Raw genomic sequence first — 20,797 nt, 5'->3', positions numbered from 1 at the left:
GGAAATGAGGTAGGCAGGACTGTTTCATTCCCAAAGCATGCATAACTAGGAAAAGCTATTTCATTAGAAGCCATAAAGAAGCACTTCTTAGCTACTAATGGTGTGACAGTCTACATAAGTTATAGTAATAGGCCAAAAAGACAAAACAAAACAAAGAAGACTGCATAGAGCTTGTGTATAGGGTTTGGTATGATATCAGATCTATGGAAAGACCGCCTACAGAGAAAGGATGACTGACTTGAAGTTGACAGTAGTTGCCTTTGGGAGGGGACATTATAGGTGACTTTTTCTCTTCCTCACACTTTTCTGTTTTCAGTTTTCTACAATGGGCATAATAATTATAGCCACCATATATTGGGTTCTTGCTATAGTTACGCTCGGCACTTTATATGCATTTAATTTCTTATAACCATTGTGTTCAGTAGGTGGTTTTATCCTATTAACAGGTGAGGTTCAGAGCCTTAGTGACTTGTGGAAATGGAGCTTGAACCAAGGTCTTCCCACTGTCAAAGAGAACTTCCTGACTGCTTGAATATTAGCTTCTTTGGGAAATGGGAAAAATTTGTATCATTTATCTTAGAGGGAGGCAATAGATTCCTGTTATATGCAGCCCAGGCCAGAGGAGCGGCAAATACCACTATAGGTCAGGATGGAGCGGTTCTCACTGTCCAGGCATTTGGGATGAGTCCCCAGTGGATTAACTTGCCTTTACCTGAACCACTAGAGTGCTTCCATGGTATGCTCATGCTTTGTGGGGTTGCGTAGGAGCTGCTGAGGCCCTCAAGCTGGTCTCACTCAGGACTGATGCTTAGGCTATGCCACATCTGTATTTTTTCCTCACACTCAAGTTAAGGAATGTAATATTCTCAGGACGCCTGAGTGGCTCAGTCGATTAAGCATCTGACTCTTGATTTCGGTTCAGGTCATGACTGAAGGGTCCTGAGATCGAGACCCACATTGGGCTCCACGCTCAGCAGGGACTCTGCTTCTCTCCCACTCCCTCTGCCCCTCTCTCTGCTTGTGCATACATGCTCTCTCTCTCTCTCAAATAAATGAATCTTAAAAAAAAAGAAAGAAAGAAAAAATATATATAATATTCTCTGTGGGAAAAAAGATATCTGGGTTCACTCATTAGAGTTTCATCAGAAATGATTTCACCTGTTTATTAATTATTCAGTTATGATTGGTGATTATTTTTCAGTAGTTTGGGAATTTTCACTTTTGCTTTTTGCTGAAGCAGAGGGTGAGGGGAACATTCCCATCTCTTCATCCCTAAGCTGGAAAAGCAGGTGAGAATCTCATCACTCATAGAGAAAGCAGGTGCTGCTGACAAATCCAGAAATCCCAAGTAACTCAGAAATCATGTTGTGCTAGCTTGCAAATACACATGCACTATCTCATCTAATGCTCACAGCCGATAGAGCCTACTCTTGTGTACATTTCACTGAGGAGGAAACCAAGGCTTAGAGAAATAAAATGACTTGTCCAACATCACACAGTATGTGGTAGGCTCAGGGCTTGAACACAGGCGGTCTGACTCCAGAGCCCTGGCCAGTAACCAGTGCCCCACACCAACTCTGAAGCCCAGGTTTATTTACTGATGTGATCCTGGGAAATTAACATCACCACTCTAAGCCCATTTCCTTATCTGCAAAAAAGAAACAAAAGGACCTGTGCTATAGGGCTGTTGCAAAGATGAAATGTAATAACATTTATAAACTGTGGAGCATGTTATTTGGCCCACTCTTGGTGTTCAGAAGGCCAGTTTCCATTTATTTCCCTATACTTTTTTGGCCTTCTTAGCCCTGAGAAGTAGACATTAGGATTTCTCCTGAATTGCTTGACTTGACAAGGGTTGCATTCCTCTAAAATCCTAAAGAACCTTTGAGAAGAAGCAATTATTGGGCAATTGTTTTAAAGCAGATTACTACAAAAATTTGAGGAAGGCTTAAACAGGAGATAAATGGCTAGGTTCTAAAGCTACTTCTAAAATGCTCTAAATTTTAGTTCCAAGAAAGGTGCCTGCCTGATAAATTTCCATTCATGCATCTCCATTGGAAAGCAATTTAGTTGCCTTCCGTGGGCAGATCTATAGAAATGTGGGCAAAATCTTCCATCTACAGGTGTCGTAGGACACCTCTCTGAGAAGGACAGCTACAATTCAGGAAGCTGGAAGTCAGGGGCTAAATGTCCTAATAAACTTTGCATTTGGGTTGAGAGAAAGGGAACAAATTTGCACTGAGTTTAACTTTAAAAGAGTGCAATTAAGGTTCTCTGTGGCTTCCCCTGTTACTGATAGTTTTACATGAAATCTCCTTAGGGCCGGAATTCTAAGAAGGCAGAAACTCCTGCCTTTAAAACTGTTGTTAATTCTTCTCTTTCCTCCCCAACAAAGTAAAACAAAACAAACAAAAGAAATAAACACCTCCACTTACAGGAATTAGAAAATGACCTGAAGAGGGAAGGGAAAGAGGATATGAGCTTCCCTCTGGCTCTTGGGTCTCAGCGTCCCTCCCTCCCAGGTGGTAAGTAGTTGAGCCAAGAGCAGAGACACACCTCCCAAGCGGATTCTGGAAATCCGCCTCTGCAGCTGCTGGACATGGGAGAGTTTACTCCAGCATTCCTTCCCTCCAGTTAGCTAGAATCCATGGTAAAAAAGCAACAACCAACCACCCGGAAGGGGAATGCAAAAAGGGACAGCCACTTTGGAGAACAGTAGCAGTTGCTCAGAAAATTAAACACAGAGTTACCATATGATCCAGCAATTCTACTCCTAGGTAGAACTGAAAACAGGTGTTCACATAAAAACTTGTACATGAATATTCATACGATCATTATTCATGAGAGCCAAGAAATGGAAACAACCCAAATGCCCATCAACTGAGGGATGGATAAATAAAATGTGACACATCCCTCTTATGTGATATTATTCAGCCATAAAAGGGAATGAGGTATTGATATGTGCTACAGCATGAATAAATCTTGAAAGCATGATGCCCAGCAAGAGAAGCCAGGCACAAAAGGCCACATAATATCTGATTCCATTTCTATGAAACACAGAGAGAGGGAAATCTGTAAAGACAGAAAACAGATTGTTGGTTGCAAGGGGCTGGGTAGAGGTGGGAGTAAGGATGGGCTGCTAACCGGTACTGTGTTTTTCTTTGGTATGATGGAAATATCCTGGAATACGCTGTAAATATACTACAAGCCACTGAATTGCACACTTTGAAATGGGAATTTTAAATGTTATGTGCATTTCATCTCAGTGTTGTAAAAATTGAAAAGAAAGAAACAATAGCCTGGGCTTTCAGAGCCAGCTTCCACAACTTCACCTACGGAAGAAAGATTTCAGGAACTACATCCGTCTTGGATTCCTGGACACCCTGGATTTAACAGACTAGACTTTTTTAGGACAGATTTATTTTTCTCTGGATATTGCTATCTTAGTCCTCAGTTAGTGTTTAGCACTTTTAAGTAATGTTCTTCATAGGCAATTTTAGTTTATATCATCCTAGGCGGTTAACAGTGAGGAATGTATGTTTGCTCCCTGTCTCTCCATGAATTGCTCAGATCCGATGAATACTGACAATGAGCAGACCTTATATGAAAACAGGACTTTCCCCCACAACCTGCCCAAGAAACCAACCCCCTTATCAATGATAAACAAGCCAGGCAGCCAGCCAGCTATCAGTCACGCTTGCAGGAAGCCAGATTGCTGTCTCTAGCGACAGTCCAGTAAGTTAAACAGTAACTTCTTTAACAGTCAGCCCCAAACGGTCAGGACTTGATTGCTAAGAGACTTCTAAAGCTTTGTTTTTGCTTTCAACTTAGGACCACCAGAGAAAGCCAAATAGGCATCCCTAATCAATCACCTAGGATGCCCACCTACAGCTTCCCTGTGCAAGCCAGCTTGAAATCAAGGCACACCTGAAGTCTCCCTTATTCCATTCTAAAGCTTTCCCACTCCGCCTGCCTTTGATGGTGTCTAACTCCGTACATCCAGCTCAGAATAAATTGCTTTTCCCATTTGACAGATCTTCATTTATTTCCATACCACAGATAACATCTTTTTTGTATTATATACACACTCTGTATTCCATATTCTGTTTCAAAGGAATTCTGCATAATCAGTATTGCAGTAAAACCTTAGGTAACCATCACCAAAGAGTTACCAAAGATGTGGGTACAAGGACGGTGGAGCACGAGCCGTCCCACCTGCCGAGAATTGTCTCCGACACCCCTTTGTACAACAAGACTCCCAGAAAATACCCTTTCCTACTCAACACCCTCACCTCTCTGAGCAACGTCTTCTGACATGTGACACCATAGATTTGTTTTCTTTCATTTTCAAGCACTCATACAATATATATTTCTTATGCGGCTTCTTTTACTCAACAAGATGTATTTGTGTACACATCTGATACACGTTTGAGATGTTCTTTCAATAGTTCATTCCTTGTTATTGATGAGTATTGATGAGTACTTCATTGCATAAATACACTCTCATATGTTAGTCTACTTTCCTACTGAGGGACATTCAGGTTCTTCCCAATATTGGGTAGTTATCTCAGAAAGAAATTCCTGGGTCATACGGTAAAGGTATGTTCAACTTTATAAGAAACTGCCACATAGCTCTCCAAAGTACTTATACCATTTTTTTTAATACTCCAAGCAACAGTGTTTTAAAGTTCCAGTTGCTCCACATCCTAGGCAACATTTGGTGATGTTAGTCTGATTTTAGCATCTTAGTGGGCATTAACTGTATCTTACTGTGCTTTGAATTTGCATTTCCCTGCTGATTAATGATGATAAGCATCTTTTTGTGTGTTTATTGGCTTTTCACAGATCTTTTATTAGTCACTTAATTAAATCTTTTGCCCATTATTGATTTATTTTTTATATAAGTTTCTTATCAGAAACATAAATTTTTAATTTTGATGGAATCCAGTGTATCAAATTTTTCATTTTTTGTTGTTTTTTGCATCCTGTCCAAGTAATCTTTGTCAGTACCCAAAATTGTGAAGTTATTTTCCTTTTGTAAATTTTACAGTTCTGGGTTTTATATTCAGATCTCTGATTCAACTCAATTTGTGTGTATGAAATTAGATAGGAGTTGACTTGGATGAATATCTAGTTTTTCAGTACCGTTTGTTAAAAAGACTTTCCTCTCTCCATTAAATTGACTTGGCACCTTGGTCAAAAGTCAATTGATGTTCATGTGTGGGTCTGTTTCTGGATTCTCTTCTGTTCCTTTGTTCCTTTCTGTTCCTTTGGTCTCTTTGTGCTTATACCAATACTACACTTGTTTAATTACTGTAACTTTATAGTCTTGAAATGAGATAGCATAAGCCCTCCAAACAAAAAGATATTTTAAAGATTATCAAATAATTTCTTAAGAGATTAATTTGCTATCAAATGTTTTTGAAAAGATTATTTACCTTTTCTAGATCCTTTGTGTGTCCTTATGAATTTTAGAAGCATTTTCTGTCAGTTTTCTTTTTTTTTTTTTTTTTTTTTTTTTTTTTTTTCAGAAAAGCCTAGAATTCTTATAGTGATTGCACTGAATCTATGGGTCAGCTTGGAAATAATGGACATCTTATATTGAGTCTTTCAATCTGTGAATGTGGTATAGTTCTCATTTATTAAAGTCTTCTCAAGTTTCTCTCAGCAAAGTTGTATACTTTGTAGTGAACATCTTACCCATCTTTCATTAGTTTTATTCCTTGGTATTTGTGTTTTTTGATACTGTTCTAAAAAGGTATGATTTTAAAATTTTTTATTTTCAACTATTTTTTGTTGCCAGAATATAGGAATGCAGTTGTTTTTTGTGAATCAGATTTTTTTTGTATCTCATTATCCTGATGAATTAACATATTGATTCTATTATGTCTTTTTTTTTCTGATTCCATAAGGTTTTCTACATGTACAATAATACTTTCTGTGTATAACAGCAACTGCACCTTTATGCCTTTTATTTATTTTTCTTGCTTTATTGTACTAGCTAGCACTTGAAATACAAAATTGCATAGAAATGATAAAAGCAGACATACTTCCTTGTTTCCATTATTAGAGGAATAAGATTTAATGTTTCATCAAGAAGAATAATGTTAGCTTTAGATTTTCATAGATATTCTTTATCAGATTGAAGCTGCTGCATTCTATTCCTGGCTTACTAAAAAATTTTATTATGCAGAGGTGTTTAATTTTATTAAATGTTCTTTTTCTGCATCTGTGAGATAATCAGATCACTTTTTTCCTTTATTCTGTTAAAGAGATGAATGATACTGACTTTTTTCCTAATGTGCAACTATCTTTCCTGATATAAACTCTGTTGGTCATGATGTATTATCTTTGTAAATATTTGCTTATGTTTTCTTAAGGATTTCACATCATTGTTCATGAGGGATATGGGCCACTAATTGTCTTTTCATGTGGTGTTTTTGGCAGGTTTAATATCAGGTCGTGTTAACTTTATAAAACAGGTTGAGAAGTAGGCCATCTCCTCTATTTTCTGAAGGAATTGATGTTAATATTGGTGTTGGTATTATTTCTTCTGTATAAGCTTGGTAGAATTCACTGGTAGAGCCATCTGCACCTATATTTCTCTCTCTCTCTCTCTTTTTTTTTTTTTTAAAGATTTTATTTATTTATTTGACAAAGAGAGAAATCACAAGTAGGCAGAGAGGAAGGCAGAGAGAGAGAGAGAGGGGGAAGCAGGCTCCCTGCTGAGCAGAGAGCCTGATGCGGGGCTCAGTCCCAGGACCCCAAGATCATGACCTGAGCTAGAGGCAGAGGCTTAACCCATTGAGCTACCCTGGTGGCCCTATATTTCTCTTTATTGTAAGGTTTTTTCAATTGCAGTTTCTAATGTGAGCTATTTAGATTTTCTATTTCTTCTATCAGTTTTGATAAGTGGTGTTTTGGTAAGTTTGTACATTTCATACAAGGTGAAATGACATGAAGTTGGGTTTGTGTTTTTTTTAGTTTAAACCACTTAGATTTGGGGGTTTATTTATTATCATATTTATCTTATACTTTGATATAAATATTGCACAGAAGATTTCCATCTTACAATGGTTCGACTTAAAATTACAGTATATTCTTATTATCCTAATAATGCCTGCAGGATTTGTAATAATGTTCCCATTCCTTTTCCTGAAAATTATCATTTACGTTTTCTCTCTTTTTTTCTTGATCAGTCTTGCTAGGGAAGTATCAATTTAAATAATCTGTTTTTAAAAAACATTTGCCCTTTTTGATTGTCTGTGGTTTGTGCATTTACTAATTAATCTCCATTCTTATTTTTATTATTTCCTTTCATCTACTTAACTGCACTTTAAGTTGATCTTTCTCTAATTTCTCAAGGTGAAAGCTCAGAGCACTGATTGTATATCTTTTTATATTCTAATATAAGCATATAGCACTGTAAAATTTTCTCAAACCACTGTGTTAGCTGAATCCCATAAATTGTATTATTTCCATTATCCCCAAAGTATTTTCTAATTTCCGTTGTGATTTCATTTTTGATCCATGGATTTTTAGAAGTCTGTTGTTTAATTTACAAATTTAAGGGAATTTTTCTGAGTATCTTATTATTATCATAAGATTTTTCAGTGGAATCAGTTATTTGGATCTGTGGTAAATGCTCTTGCCTATGTAAAAAGGTGACATAATGACTTTCTCTTTTTACCCTCTGAAGTTCCTTAAGTATGGTCTTTGAAATTTCTTTTTCTTGGTGTCTTCTTTCATTTCTTTCTTTTCTGAAACTGAAGGTATGTTCTGTAACATGCCTTACTCTGGAACAATTTTAACATTATAGAAGTTGTCTCCACATATCCCTGTTACAGTTTATTTTAATTTTATATAGAAAGATATAAGTAATAATTCTTCCATCTTAATATTAAGTTTGGGAATAAACTTTTCTTTATGTGGAGTTTTTAAATCCAACTTAAAAATTATTATAGCTCTCATATAGATACCACTAAATATTAATCTAATGATTTACTATGTCCTTGAGACAACATTTTTATTAACTTTAAGGTTAATGTTATTGAAGTCTGAAGAATTCACATCTTGTCACATCCAGCAAGTCCAGAAAACGATAAGATATACTTAGATCCCAAGCAGTTTTAAATGAAGTTTCATCTTTTCTTGATGAATCAACCAGTCCATCAGATCTTACAGTACCTGGGAGTCAGCATTATGAAAATTATCTACCATGTATTACAAAGAGCAGCTCAGTAAGAATCTAGAAGGAATAAATGCCAGAAACAAGAGTATCTACTCTGTGAAACCTTTCTGCCTTCATTTTTAGATGATTGTCATTGTTAAAATGGAGTCGTCTAATCTGATTTATTAGGTGTTATGAATACCAGGCTGGCAATTGCACCAAAAAGTGGCTTTGATATCAAAGAAATAGATCTTATTGGACTTGAGGAACAGGTCATTTCATCATTGTTACATATTCAGGTGTTTGTATAGTAATACAGCCAGGAATTCCCAAGGAAATCAGTTCAGTTCTTTTTCTTTTCCATTTCTTCTGTAGCTCTGCCAGACAAAACAAAACCAAACCCTAAGGTAAACCAAATGTCGGAATCAGTGAAACAGTTTGATGAAACACTGTAATAAGATAAATTATAATCCGCCAGAAACTTTCTTCTGTAAAGTTCTTAAAATCTAGTCATACCTAAGGGCAGAAAGCCTTTCTGATGGAGCTCTCTAGAGACTTTTCAAAACAGCTAGAGTCATTCTAGTACTGATCAGACCTACTTCTCTAGCTTCCTACAGGCATGTATCTTCCCTGTGCTCTGAGAGATGGTGACTGTCTCTGCCCTCTTATCTTCACAGTGGAAGGGACAGCCAGCATTACATGGATGACATGTTAACAGTGATTGGTGTGGTAACTGGAAAGCTAGCTTTTAAGCCACTGCCTGAAGGTTAATCTAACGTAGTATATTCAGGTTGGCACAAAGAGCACAAGCAAGGGTCAGTAAGAAACACTGTGCTGTAATCTCCCACGGTAGAGCATGTAACAAATATTTTGTGTAACAGTCTGATGGTGTTTTCTGCCCTTTTTGTGTGGGAATTTGAATATCTCAGGTTAACTTATAAAGTAAAGTTTTATCAGGACAAAATAAATATAGATATAAAATAGTGAGACCCTTACCATACTTCTTTATAGTGCCTTGGAGGAGAATTAGGGTAGAACTTCAGCTTGCTAACATTCAGTTGGGCCCAGGTCTGATATTTGGAAGCAACAGTTTGAGAGAGCAATGGTGTCTCAGTGTGATCAGGGACTTGGCCCTTAATGAAATGTCGAATGGAGGTAAATTCTACTTATTTTACTGTGTAGTCCAATTCTAGCCAGATGCTATGGATATGAGACTGAGACAGGAGAATTCAGGTTCTGCTTTGGATGTTGTTGGCCCTGGAGATCTGTCTTTCTGTTCCATGCTATGAATTAACCAGATGAGGTGCTTGGGTCCTAACCAGATTCTTTGGTTCATTGTAGATTTGTACAGACTTCACCTGGTCTTGTCATTTTTAGAGCTAGGATGATCCATAGTCATGTTTTCTCCTACTTTTTGAGGTGAATAGGAGTGTAGGAGCAGAGTAAAAGGTATCAGGAAGAGCATCTGTTTCTGCTCACACTCTGGACCGTCTGTCCAGTAAGGCCCAGCTTTAATGTTTGTAAGACTTTACTCACCCGATTCACTATTTTTTTCCAGGCTACAACTGAGGTGGAAATTAAGAAGAAAGGCCCTGGATCTCTCTTAGTTTCCATGGACCAACTGGCCTCCTATGGGCGGAAGGACAGAATCAACAGTATACTGAGTGTCGTTACAAATACACTAGTAGAAGGTATGTGCCCTTGATGTCAGTCTAAGCCGCCAAAATCTCAAATGTAGTGTGTGTGATAAATATAATCCCTGTCCATTGGCCTGAGTTTTGCAAAAATTAACTCTGAACCTTAGGAATAGAGTCTACGGGCTTTAGGAACAAACATCCCAAATCTGCATGCAGATAATCAAATAAGGACTTCAGAGCTTCTACCAGCATTATACACAGATAAGTAAGAATTGCGAAGGAAATGACAGTCATGAGTAAGCTAGAAGATCTCAAGAACACCATAATGGTCATGAGGAGCCAGTGGGGTGAGGGGAGGCATAAAGGCTGTAGACTGAGGAGCTGTGACGATAAGAAATGATGGTATCGGGGCGCCTGGGTGGCTCAGTGGATTGAAGCCTTTGCCTTCAGCTCGGGTCATGATCTCGGGATCCTGGGATCGAGCCCCGCATGGGGTTCTCTGCTCAGTGGGGAGCCTGCTTCCTCCTCTCTCTCTCTCTGCCTGCCTCTCTGCCTGCCTCTCTGCCTGCCTCTCTGCCTACCTGTGATCTCTCTCTGTCAAATAAATAAATAAAATCTTTTTAAAAAAATAAAAGAAAAAGAAATTATGGCATCCCTCCATGCCCTCTGCCCAACAACACACCTTCCTCTTTTCCTGGTTAGCTACCTGGGACCCTCTTGGTTTTCCCTGAAGGACTAATGTACTGTGCATTTAGAAGGCACCTAGTTCTGCCTCTCATCAAACACCCCCACATATCCATAAATACGTTTGATGTGTGAGAGGTAAGCCGAAGCCCCTCTTATTTCAGCGCTCTGTGCCACGGGAGAACAGCCACTGTGCAATCACAGTGCACCTGCAGCAGTGTTGCTGTCGATGCTGGTGCTTGGTGTTGGGTGCCCCCCTGCACGACACAGCCTGGCACGCTGTGCAGCATCAGGATTTTCCACGACACCACAGTCCCCCAGCAAGTATCAGCTGTCTGTCCACCTGTGGTCTGTACCGCAGGCTCCTCTTGCTGTCTCTTGAGGTAGATTCAGTGACTGGGCTTTCTCTCATGAGGTGCTGTTTGATTCTGCATGAATCTCCTTGTTTTGATTCACACCGGTTTAGCCAGGTTGTCCCAGAATATTCTCAAGACCTCGGATTGCTTTTCTTCAGAGTTCAGAGCCCCCGGGCTAACCCAGCAATAACCTGAGTTATTGAGTTCCTGAGCTAAGGAGATTCAAAACTATCCTGATGTCTTTGGGACAAGTTATTTTTTAAGTCATTTGAGCCCAATACCACTTCTACTCTGAGAGAGAGAGAAGGTGAGAGAGAGTGTGTGTTCATTCATTCAATGGGGTTGTCTGTGATAAAGGGAGAATCCTCAGAAAGGAGTCCCCTAGATCATTTACATTACCACCTGTGAGCAGTGTTTTAGACTATACCTAGACTAATCTTAAGAATGTATCAAGTAGGAAGAATTTGAGTTAACTGTTTCAGCTGCCTGAACATTTATTCCTGTTTTCCTCTAATTTTCATCAAGGTCATCGTCTGAGAAAATATCTCTAAGCTTTGTAGTTTATACTTTGAGATAACTGCAGAGCATAAGAATTTCAAGCTGAGAAGCACTAGCTTAAGAACCTTGGCTAATTTTATTCTTCACTTGGAGACAAGAACAGGATTTCTCTGGATATCTGTGGAAGTTGAGAAAGACAAAAGAAAGAGAAAGTTGCACCTCCAACAGGCATATTTTATGACTGGCACTGACATCAGAATGGATGAACTGTTGACGCAATACCACAGTTAACTCAGTTGATTACTAAAGGGGCCCAGCACAGGGTATAGTAAAAGTAAATGCACCAGAAATGTTTGTTAGACTGACCCTTGCCATGCTTGGAATGGTGGGGGCGTCCATGCTGCGGGCTTCCCTTTGAAGGCCTTGGTGCTTCCATTCCTCTACTGAGCTGGGTAGAAACCAATGGAGGGGTAGCTTGGTCTTTTTCTTCTCCCTTCCTCTTCTCCCTGTGCCCTTCTTTCTCTTCTGTTCTGCCCTCCTCATTCTCTACCCTCCACCCACCAGCGCATATATGATAAAAAAACAGACATAGGGGCAGCTCAGGGGAGAGAGAGACAGTCATAGTTGTGTTCCTGAGTAGGAAGCCATTCCTGTTTTTTCTCCCTTTTCTAAGTCCTAATGTTCACATAGCCTTTCACTGCGCAGACATTCCCCTATCCCCTCCCCTAGTATTCCACTCCCTTTGTTAAAGCTGATGAGACAGAACTGCTGTAAGCAAAGAACAACGAATGGCTGGAGCTGAATAATGTGAGAGGGAATTAAAGGACATTAAGAAAGATCCTTTCCTATTTAACTGCTGGTCCCTGTATTCAGTGATTGCTACAACATGAAAAGCCAGCATTGAATAAATAATTGTTCCTGCTTCTCAGACCTTCTGTTAGGAAACTCTGACATAATTTTAATCTTTGGATTACCAAACCAAAGAAGCAGGCTTCTACTTACCTGATCTCTTAGAGAGCACAGTGGAGAATTCCAGAAGCGTGTAAATAAGGAGAAAATACTGCCCTTAGTGTGTCCCCCCCATCCCATTGCAGACATGATCACCTGGATCCAATGAACTCAGCAGAATTCAGTCAGCAGAGCCATCAGCTTGGGGCTAGTTCAGAGGACTGGGGGTAGGGTGTAAGCAGACTACTATAGTCTCACTTCTCTGAGCAGTGAAGCTATGGGAGAAGAGGAGGGAGTTGGTAAAGTAAGAATGAAGAAGTGATGGTTCTCAAGTAAAACAGGTTCAAAAACTGCCTCAGAGAGATGACTGGCCAGAGCTGTTGGCTGCCACAATTTGTTGACTCACTCTTGTGTTCAACTGACCAGCCCCAAGTGTCAGTCAGCACCATTACTTACCTGCTGTGTATCTCTTGTGGTGTGGCTGTAAGCTCTGTGAGGGTGGGGACTTTGTTCATCAGCATGTTCCCAGGACCTCTCACACTGTAGTTGTTTCAAAGCAGTTGAATTGAACTGAGAGAAGCCCTGCCTTCAGAACCTCATGGTCTAACTAACACCACCATCTTGGCGGAACTGTGAGGCCCTCTCTGAAAAGAATCCCCAGCACCCCTGAGATTGAGACTACAGTAACCTCTCTGAGAATGTCCAGGAGCAAAGTAAGGGGAACCCCATTAACCTTTGGATATTTCTTTGGAAATATTTTTCCTCAGACAAAATTCTTAGCTGCTTCAGGCATGTGGGGTCAATAACAGTTTATATCAAGTTGTGAGTCACTTTATAAATATCTGTTGTCACCTAACTGATCCTTTCTAGCTCCTAAAGTTCCATGTTGTCTTATTGTTTGTGGAACCCGAAAGATTATCCTGAGATCTTACCTGAGAAAATGTGGGTAAGATCCCCAGTATCCCTGTAGGAACCTTCTTGGTGCCCCATAGGGTAGGGAAACCCCTCTTCAATATCTGGCAGAGACTTAGAACCTAGTGCACCATACAACACTGCAATTGTGTCTACTGTCAGAGACGTGAACAGTCGCTGCTTTAACCTCCACGTGCCAGTGAATAGACATTTGGAGAAGGGAGGAGATTAAAAAAAGGAACGGAACCAAATTTCCAAATATGTACTGTAAGAATTTATGGAAATAAGAGAACCTTTTCATTTTCTTTTTTTGGTTAGAAAACTAAATTTACCTTGGGAAGGGAGGGAGTTCTATGAGGAAGAAGCCAAAGCAAATTTTCTTCACAGACTTCCTTTCCCACGCAGACTCCCACGTGGCGCTTACTGTGGCCCTTAAATCTGAAAAACCAAGGCAACCATTTTCTTAGCAACCAGGGAGCCAATCAAAAGCCCAACCAAAGCACCCCATCTAAATTAAAGCCATCACCATGGGCACCATCCAGCTGGTTGGAAAAAGGGAAAGTAGACTAATTTAAGGCAGCCATCTTGTTCTTGGTGAAACACTGGGAAACTTTTTTTTAATTCCTTGAATGATTGGATTTTGTCAGCAGAATTGGGTTGGGGTGTGGGATAGATGCAGTTATATTCAACCCCATGGAACCAAGACCTTTCCTCTAAGGATTATCATGCTGACAGGTTTTCAAATCTCCATCTCTTAAAGAACATCCTTGGAGATCAAGGACCTTGGACTTTTGTAATTCAGGCTATTATAACTCATACTTTACTTGAGGAGGGCTTTGTTGCCTGTGGTCTAGTGCCTGGGCTGTTATGTTTGCCGGCTAAATGGTTCTCTGCCTTTAGTGTCTAAGGGTCCTTTTTCATCTTTGTTTTGTGAGTGACCCTGAGATCATCTTGGTCCAGTGATATTCAGTCTATGTCCAGGATTCTAGGGAAGTGCCTCAGGGAAAAAGGAAGTCCGCCAGACTGGGCTCCTCTTCCTGCCTCTACTATAGCAGTTCCTGGCTTATCTGTTTAGTGTGTTGGGGATCACGTAAGATCTTGTTGGAAACTAACTAGTTCTGTTTCTAAAAGCAAGAGAGCCAGACTGAAAGAAGATAAGAAAAAGGAAAGAAGAGAAAGACCAAGGGATGGAAGGGAGGAAGGATGAAAATGTCTCAAGAAGGGAAGAGAGGGGAGATGAGAAAGAGGAGGGGTAGGGAGAGGAGTGGGAGTCCCGTGCCCACCTCAGCTGTGAGTTGTGAGCTCACTGACTTGCACTTCTTTGGGACCGGAAGAGACGCCCTGCACAGGGTAGCCGGCCACCCACGCTGCCTGGGCTGCCCAGAGAATGAATGCTAAGAGCAGACGCTTCTGTGACCTTTACTGTAGGCCAGGGTGCTCTGAGGTGCTTTCTGTCTTAGCGCATTCAGTTCTCTCTGACTGAAGAACGGTGCCCGGGTTTCCCTGCCCAGCAATGTCTGAGCGGCCAGGTACGTCTGGCTTCAGAGTCTGTGCTTGCAGCTGCTTCTTTGATAATGATTTAGGGATACGATGTATAATCTAAGACCTACCATTTACCAAGGACCTTCCGCGTGTCAGGCGCTGTCTGGGCTGCTTTACGTTCACCACCTCGCTAACTCCTCAGTCAGTGCATGAGGATTACAGGACTCGTTTAGCCCTCCAGCCTGTAAAGGAAGTGTCATTTCAGATGACACAAAGAAGCATAGAGGACCCAGCAACTTGCCTGAGATCACACAGTTGTGAGTGCTGAACCCAGTCAGACCGGGAAGTCAGACTCCAGAGGCCAAGCTCCTAACCATGACGCTGGGCTCCCAAAACAGACATATCAAACCCCAGTTTATAACCAGATCATTGTTTTTTTTTGTTGTTGTTGTTGTTTTTAAGATTTTTATTTATTTATTTGACAGATAGAGATCACAAGTAGGCAGAGAGGCAGGCAGAGAGAGGAGGAAGTAGGCTTCCTGCTGAGCAGAGAGCCTGATGCCGGCCTCGATCCCAGGACCCTGAGATCATGACCTGAGCCGAAGGCAGAGGCTTTAACCCCCTGAGCCACCCAGGCGCCCTAACCAGATCATTGTTAATAGGGAGCTGACCTGCGACTGCCCCTGCTTCCTCTTTCCCTTCGTGAGAAAGAAAACAGGGTGGGGGGCGGTGACTACACACTCAGGAAGGTCAGCACTCGGACCACCTTTCTTCTTGTGCTGAATGGAAGTGATAATGACCCAGCAGAGGGTGAAGAGCAGCCCCCTTTGTTTTCTCACCATGTTTGTTCTTTACTCACTACAGAGCTGGAAGAGTCTCAAAGAAAGTGCCCACCATGCTGGTATAAATTTGCCAATACTTTCCTCATCTGGGAGTGTCACCCCTACTGGATAAAACTGAAAGAGATTGTGAATTTGATCGTTATGGACCCTTTTGTGGACTTGGCCATCACCATCTGCATTGTCCTGAATACCCTGTTTATGGCCATGGAGCACCATCCCATGACACCACAGTTTGAGCATGTCTTGGCTGTAGGAAATCTGGTAAGATGGAACACTGTCTCCGGATTTTATGATCCGAACATGTTTTCCTGTAGGACATCTTTTTTCCGATACTGGAAGCTGGAGTTTAGTTGCAAAGAAAGTAAGAGTTAATTGGAAGACAAATGCTTCCACATATGGCGTAGCCCCAGCAGCTTCTGCTCACTGTTGTGATCCCTTGGCTGTTCCCTCTTTCTGCAGAACTTTGAAGACGTCATTTAGGAGCTATTGGCAGAAAACCAGCCATGGTGACAGAATGGGAGGCATGGTGCAGTGGGTTGCTTTCAGCAACCTGAGCCAAGGACTTCTGGATTTTCTTTCTCATTCTGTTTCTCACATTGATTCCTGCATTACTCCAGCATCACTTCCCCTTTCACCTTCAGTAACAACCACCACAAAATAGGGGAGCTCTTTTAGTGCATTAAACAGAACTATAAATTTGCCTGCACTGTCATATCTTAATTATCCATATGGGGCCTATCTGTGGGAAACTTAATTCTAGGCTGGCTTCCCCCTCCCATCCAACTTCTGGGCTCTCATCCAGTTTCTACCGTTAGTTGATCTGTGCCAAATTTATTTTAATGTTAGCTGAAGTCATATATTTAACTTATTATATTATTTAGAAGATAAGAATGAGGTGCTTTGTTTTGTTTTTAATAGATGGCACAGTGTATTCTGAAGTCAAATAGTTGTGATTTGTGATCTGTTTTATTTCTTTAGTCCAAAAATCAGGAGTTGATTGAATTTTGGTAGATGGGAAAGAGCTAGTTGGAAAGAATCTTCTGGGTCATCTGTGCTTCATTATTCCTTGGGAGTTTCACGATGAGCAAGTCAAATCTAGTGGTTTGTTACCTTTTGAGTATGATCCCTGCCTGATGTTCTCCCTCTCCCTCCCTCCCTCTCTCTGTATACACACACACACACACACACACACACACACACACGTGTGTCTGACACAAAGAGTATTTACATTAAGCCCTAACATACTATTAGAGTGTTATAATATCATTTTGAGTTTTGATTATGAAAACACACATGGCAAAGGAGAGATCATTTATCTGGTTAGTTCTTGTAGCCTATCACGTTCCCTGGTACACATCCGAGATAATTCTGTGGTCTTTCTACTCTGCACGTCGGAGTTAGTGACATGCTTCAGGCTCACTGCTTTGATATAAATGCTCGTGTGCCACCCGATGAAATATGGGTCATCTTGAAATGGGACACTCTTGTAGGCTGTCCAGGAAATCTGCTGACTCTGAAGGGTACCTGATAGTGGGCTGTGTCACTCGCAGACCAGAAACTTGGCCACCGAGCAACATTTTGAAAGAATCAACAAGATGATACAGATATGAGCTTTATCTTATTAGCCAAGACTTAAGTAATGAAAAATATAGCTTGATAATTTTGTTGTTGTTCATGGTGGTGGTGGTGGTATTTTCCCTGAGATGTTTTGTTTTTCTCAAAGTCTTTACTTTTACTTGCTTTTTGCAAATCCAGTCCTTGATTTTGAAGGAAATTTGAGAGGTCTTTTTACCTACCACCAGCAGAATAGCCCTCAGACCAGACCAGCAGATAACACCATTTTTCCCTTTCTTAAAAATCTGTAGTGACTTAGGGTCACAGCTAAATTAGAGTTCTGAACATTCAGAAGACTTTGCTCAGAATCATCAAGAAGAAAGAGGAGAGAAGGGAAGGTCAGCAACTAATAATATTCAGGGACTTTTTGAAGCAAGTCAACCAAAACCGAGTTCTAAAATGGGAAAACACTTTGGGGGCAAGAATTTTCAAGTGATTATAAAGAAAGCATGGAATTAGTAGTGGGGATGGAAAACAGTGAATGCTTCAGGACACTTTGGACTGGCCAGTAGATTCGAGGTGAGCGTGAAGGGAAAGAAATGAAGAATGGTACCTAGATTTGGAAGTTTGGTAGCTAAGAGGGAAAAAGGATGACTAAAGAAGGAATAGGTTTGAGGTTTAAAATCAAGAGTTCTGTTTTGAACATACTAACTTAAAATACGCTACTCATTTCTAACCACAAATGTTTGCATTTATAAAACAAGGGTAATACCATGTCATCAGTATTTGGGAGGACAAAATGAGAACCTATAGAGAAGTTTTTGGAATAGTAAAAAAGCACTCTACAAATCACAGGAACCGTATTAGTGTAATTCAGTAGCTTGGACATTTTTTTTAAAAAATCTAACGGGCTTTATTAAATGATTCATGAACCAGCAGCAACCCATCTAACAAGCAGAGAAGAGCTCCCAAAGGCTTGGACATCTAGAGCGAGTCTTTGAATGAACCTGAGAAAAAGATGGAAAAGAGTGAGATTGACCAGCTTGTGAAATAGGGAACAGCCTGTCTCACAGCTGGAAACCTAAGGACTTCCCACAGCTGGGACGGTGACCTGAGCTGTGTTTGTCCATAGATATATAGATGGAGGTTTCTGGTGGGAGAGGAGAATAGTTTGCTGTAAAGTTTGCTGCCTCCTCAGTCCTCCCACAAGGAAAAACGTTAATACGAGGAAGAACCTTAAAGATAATTTTATCCATCCCTCATGTTCGATAAAGGAAATGGAAGCCCAGTTTGGTATGTGACTTCTACACCTTTTGTGTTATTCAGGAGATAAATGTAAGGATTCTTTTCTTGCCTTTTTTTGCAACCATTTGAACACAATAGTGAGTTTAAAAGGTGTTTTGTTTTGTTTTGTTTTAAGCAATCTCAATCTTGGAGAAAGGTTTCAGGTACGGTCTAAGATGGTGTTTTGGAGAGTAAGCTGCTGACACAGCCTCTGAGCCTTCTGCACGTGTGCTTAATGAACAAGTACGTTCTCATGCAAAACCGCAGTTATGGCCACCAGACTCAGGAAATTCCCATACACCTCACAACCACTGCGTTCTCGGGCCTCTTCAGGTTCTGCCAGAAATCCCAGTCATGTCCTCTGTAGCAAAAGGATGCTGTTCCAGTCTCCTGTGGCATTCGGTTGTCCTGTCTTTTTAGTCTTCTTCAGCTTGGCGGACTTTCTCAGTCTTACATCAATTTCTTGACCTTGAGACTAGGGGAGACTGCAGGCCAGTTATTTTATAGAATTCCCTCAAGTTCAATTTGTCTGATGCTTCCTCCTGACTAGACTCAGCTTACACATTTGGTGGGAATGTCACAAAAGTGAGGCTGACTTCTCCTTGCACCTACCAGATGGCATGGTTTCCATTTGTCCCAAATTGATGGGACTCGGTCAGTTGATGAAGGAGGTGTCTGCCAGGCTTCTCTCCTGTAAAGTTATTCTTTTCCATTTATAATTCCATTTTAATTAGTAAGTATTTGTGAAGATGTTTTGAAATTATCTAAATTTACTTCTCTTCATTAAACTTTGGATTTATTCATTTATTTATGTCAATGTAGACTCATGGCTTTTAGTTTTATCTGGTAGGTTATAATCCATTATCATCTAAATGTTTAAACCATTCCTGATTTGGCCACTGGGCGTTCCTTCAAGCTGGTTTCTGGGTCCTGTCAACATATCCTCATTACCTTTTATCCAGTATCATAGAATAGTCCAGCCTAATTTTATATTTTTCCCATCTCAGGCCTGGACCAGCCATTTCTTAAGGAGCCCTCGTTGTTGTAGTGGAAATAATAATTAGAAGTCAAGATCTATTGGAGCAATGTTAATGACTGGGCCCTCTCAGTATGAAGCTGGCTGTTTATCCTAGTCCAACATTACCAGGTGCATTCTGGTATCTCCGTTTCTATAGTTGTAACTCCTCTGACAAAGAAACCTGGTTGCCTCTATTTCTAGTTTATTTATTTGATCAAAAAGCACTGTTACCTCTTGCTGGGTGATTGTCCTCCTCGCCCTTTTCAGGCTCTGGCTTCCTATGCTAGACGCCCAGCATCCACACCAGTGTCCTCCCTGTGGACCTTCTTCCCACACGTCTCAGGCCCTGACACCCCAGTCCCAATTTCTTTGAGAAATGCTACATGAGAGCATAAATTCCTAGGTGAATATTTGAGGACATTCACAAGAGTGACTTTTATGTACAGCTGTTGGTTGATATGCTGCTTATAATTCTGTGATTATAATTATAATTCTTATCATTCTTATTTTTTCTCCTCCTCAAGAAGCATACCACAGCGCAAATTAGAATGGCATCATAGGGATAGCCTTAAACCTACACTTTTTCATTTGTAAAAAAAGTGTTCTTTCATACCAGCAAACCCAAAAATGGCAATCACTGTATGATGAAAGAACATGGTTGCTGACCTCTGTCACAGGCATTTCTATCCGGCATCTGGGTGCCATGCATCCCACTGAAAAGCAACAGTAACTCTGCCATCGTTGATTTTCTTTTAGGAACCAGAGTTCCCACAGTGTAAATATTCCATGGTCAGTTAGCCAGTGCTTATGACTGAGCATTTCCTGTGTGTCCATCAGAACTAGTGGGACAGCAAATGCAGTCTCTACTTAGTGTGCAGCAAGCAGGCTGACATTTCTGTAGAGAGAAACATTCCCTGGGTTTATGCTGAGGGAAAATGGCTATCAGGATTTGCTTAGCTGCCCTCACAGTGATGTTCCGTCTGTAGATGCGTAGCAGGCACTGTGAACTTTGATTTTGCTTAATTGGATCTCTCTAGGGATTATTTTCTTTCAGTTCTAGAATACTGCATCTTCAGTTTAGGAAAATGGGGGGCTGTGGAAAAGTACGTAGACGCAAAACCTTTCAGCCCTTATATCCATTTTTATTTCTGTCACATTGTTCTGTTTTATCATTCCTATACATTAACTGGGTCTCTTTCCCAACAGCATCTGTAATCTAAATATTTTTGACTACTTCCAGTTCTGTCCTCAGACCATATCTTCAAAGTTTTCCTTAAACTGCTTCCTTTGTAAACTTGGTAACCAGGTAGTTGCAAGCTATAATTTTATTATGAGTTTAAAACCCGTTACATATGAAGCCTTCCTCTAAAATCACAATATTTAGTAAGAATCTGATGTTATTCAGTAAGAGT

At 40.5% G+C, this 20,797-nt stretch overlaps 1 protein-coding gene across 5 annotated transcripts in view; it reads left to right on the top strand.

Annotated features, from left to right (window-relative positions):
* Positions 1 to 20,797, top strand: part of SCN8A (sodium voltage-gated channel alpha subunit 8) — a 177,435-nt gene that overhangs the window by 117,295 nt on the left and 39,343 nt on the right. For all 5 annotated transcript variants that reach the window (XM_045072918.1, XM_013046920.2, XM_004774712.3 and 2 more), the window contains exons 13-14: positions 9,729 to 9,861; positions 15,552 to 15,790. In XM_045072918.1, the coding sequence (XP_044928853.1) occupies positions 9,729 to 9,861; positions 15,552 to 15,790 (372 nt within the window). The remainder of the gene's footprint in view (positions 1 to 9,728; positions 9,862 to 15,551; positions 15,791 to 20,797) is intronic.

Source organism: Mustela putorius, unplaced genomic scaffold (assembly GCF_011764305.1).
Source record: "Mustela putorius furo isolate JIRA1106 unplaced genomic scaffold, ASM1176430v1.1 tig00537227_pilon_pilon_pilon, whole genome shotgun sequence".
NCBI lineage: Eukaryota > Metazoa > Chordata > Mammalia > Carnivora > Mustelidae > Mustela > Mustela putorius.
The sequence above is the reverse complement of the archived record's forward strand: the minus strand, read 5'-3'. Positions and strand labels throughout refer to the sequence as shown.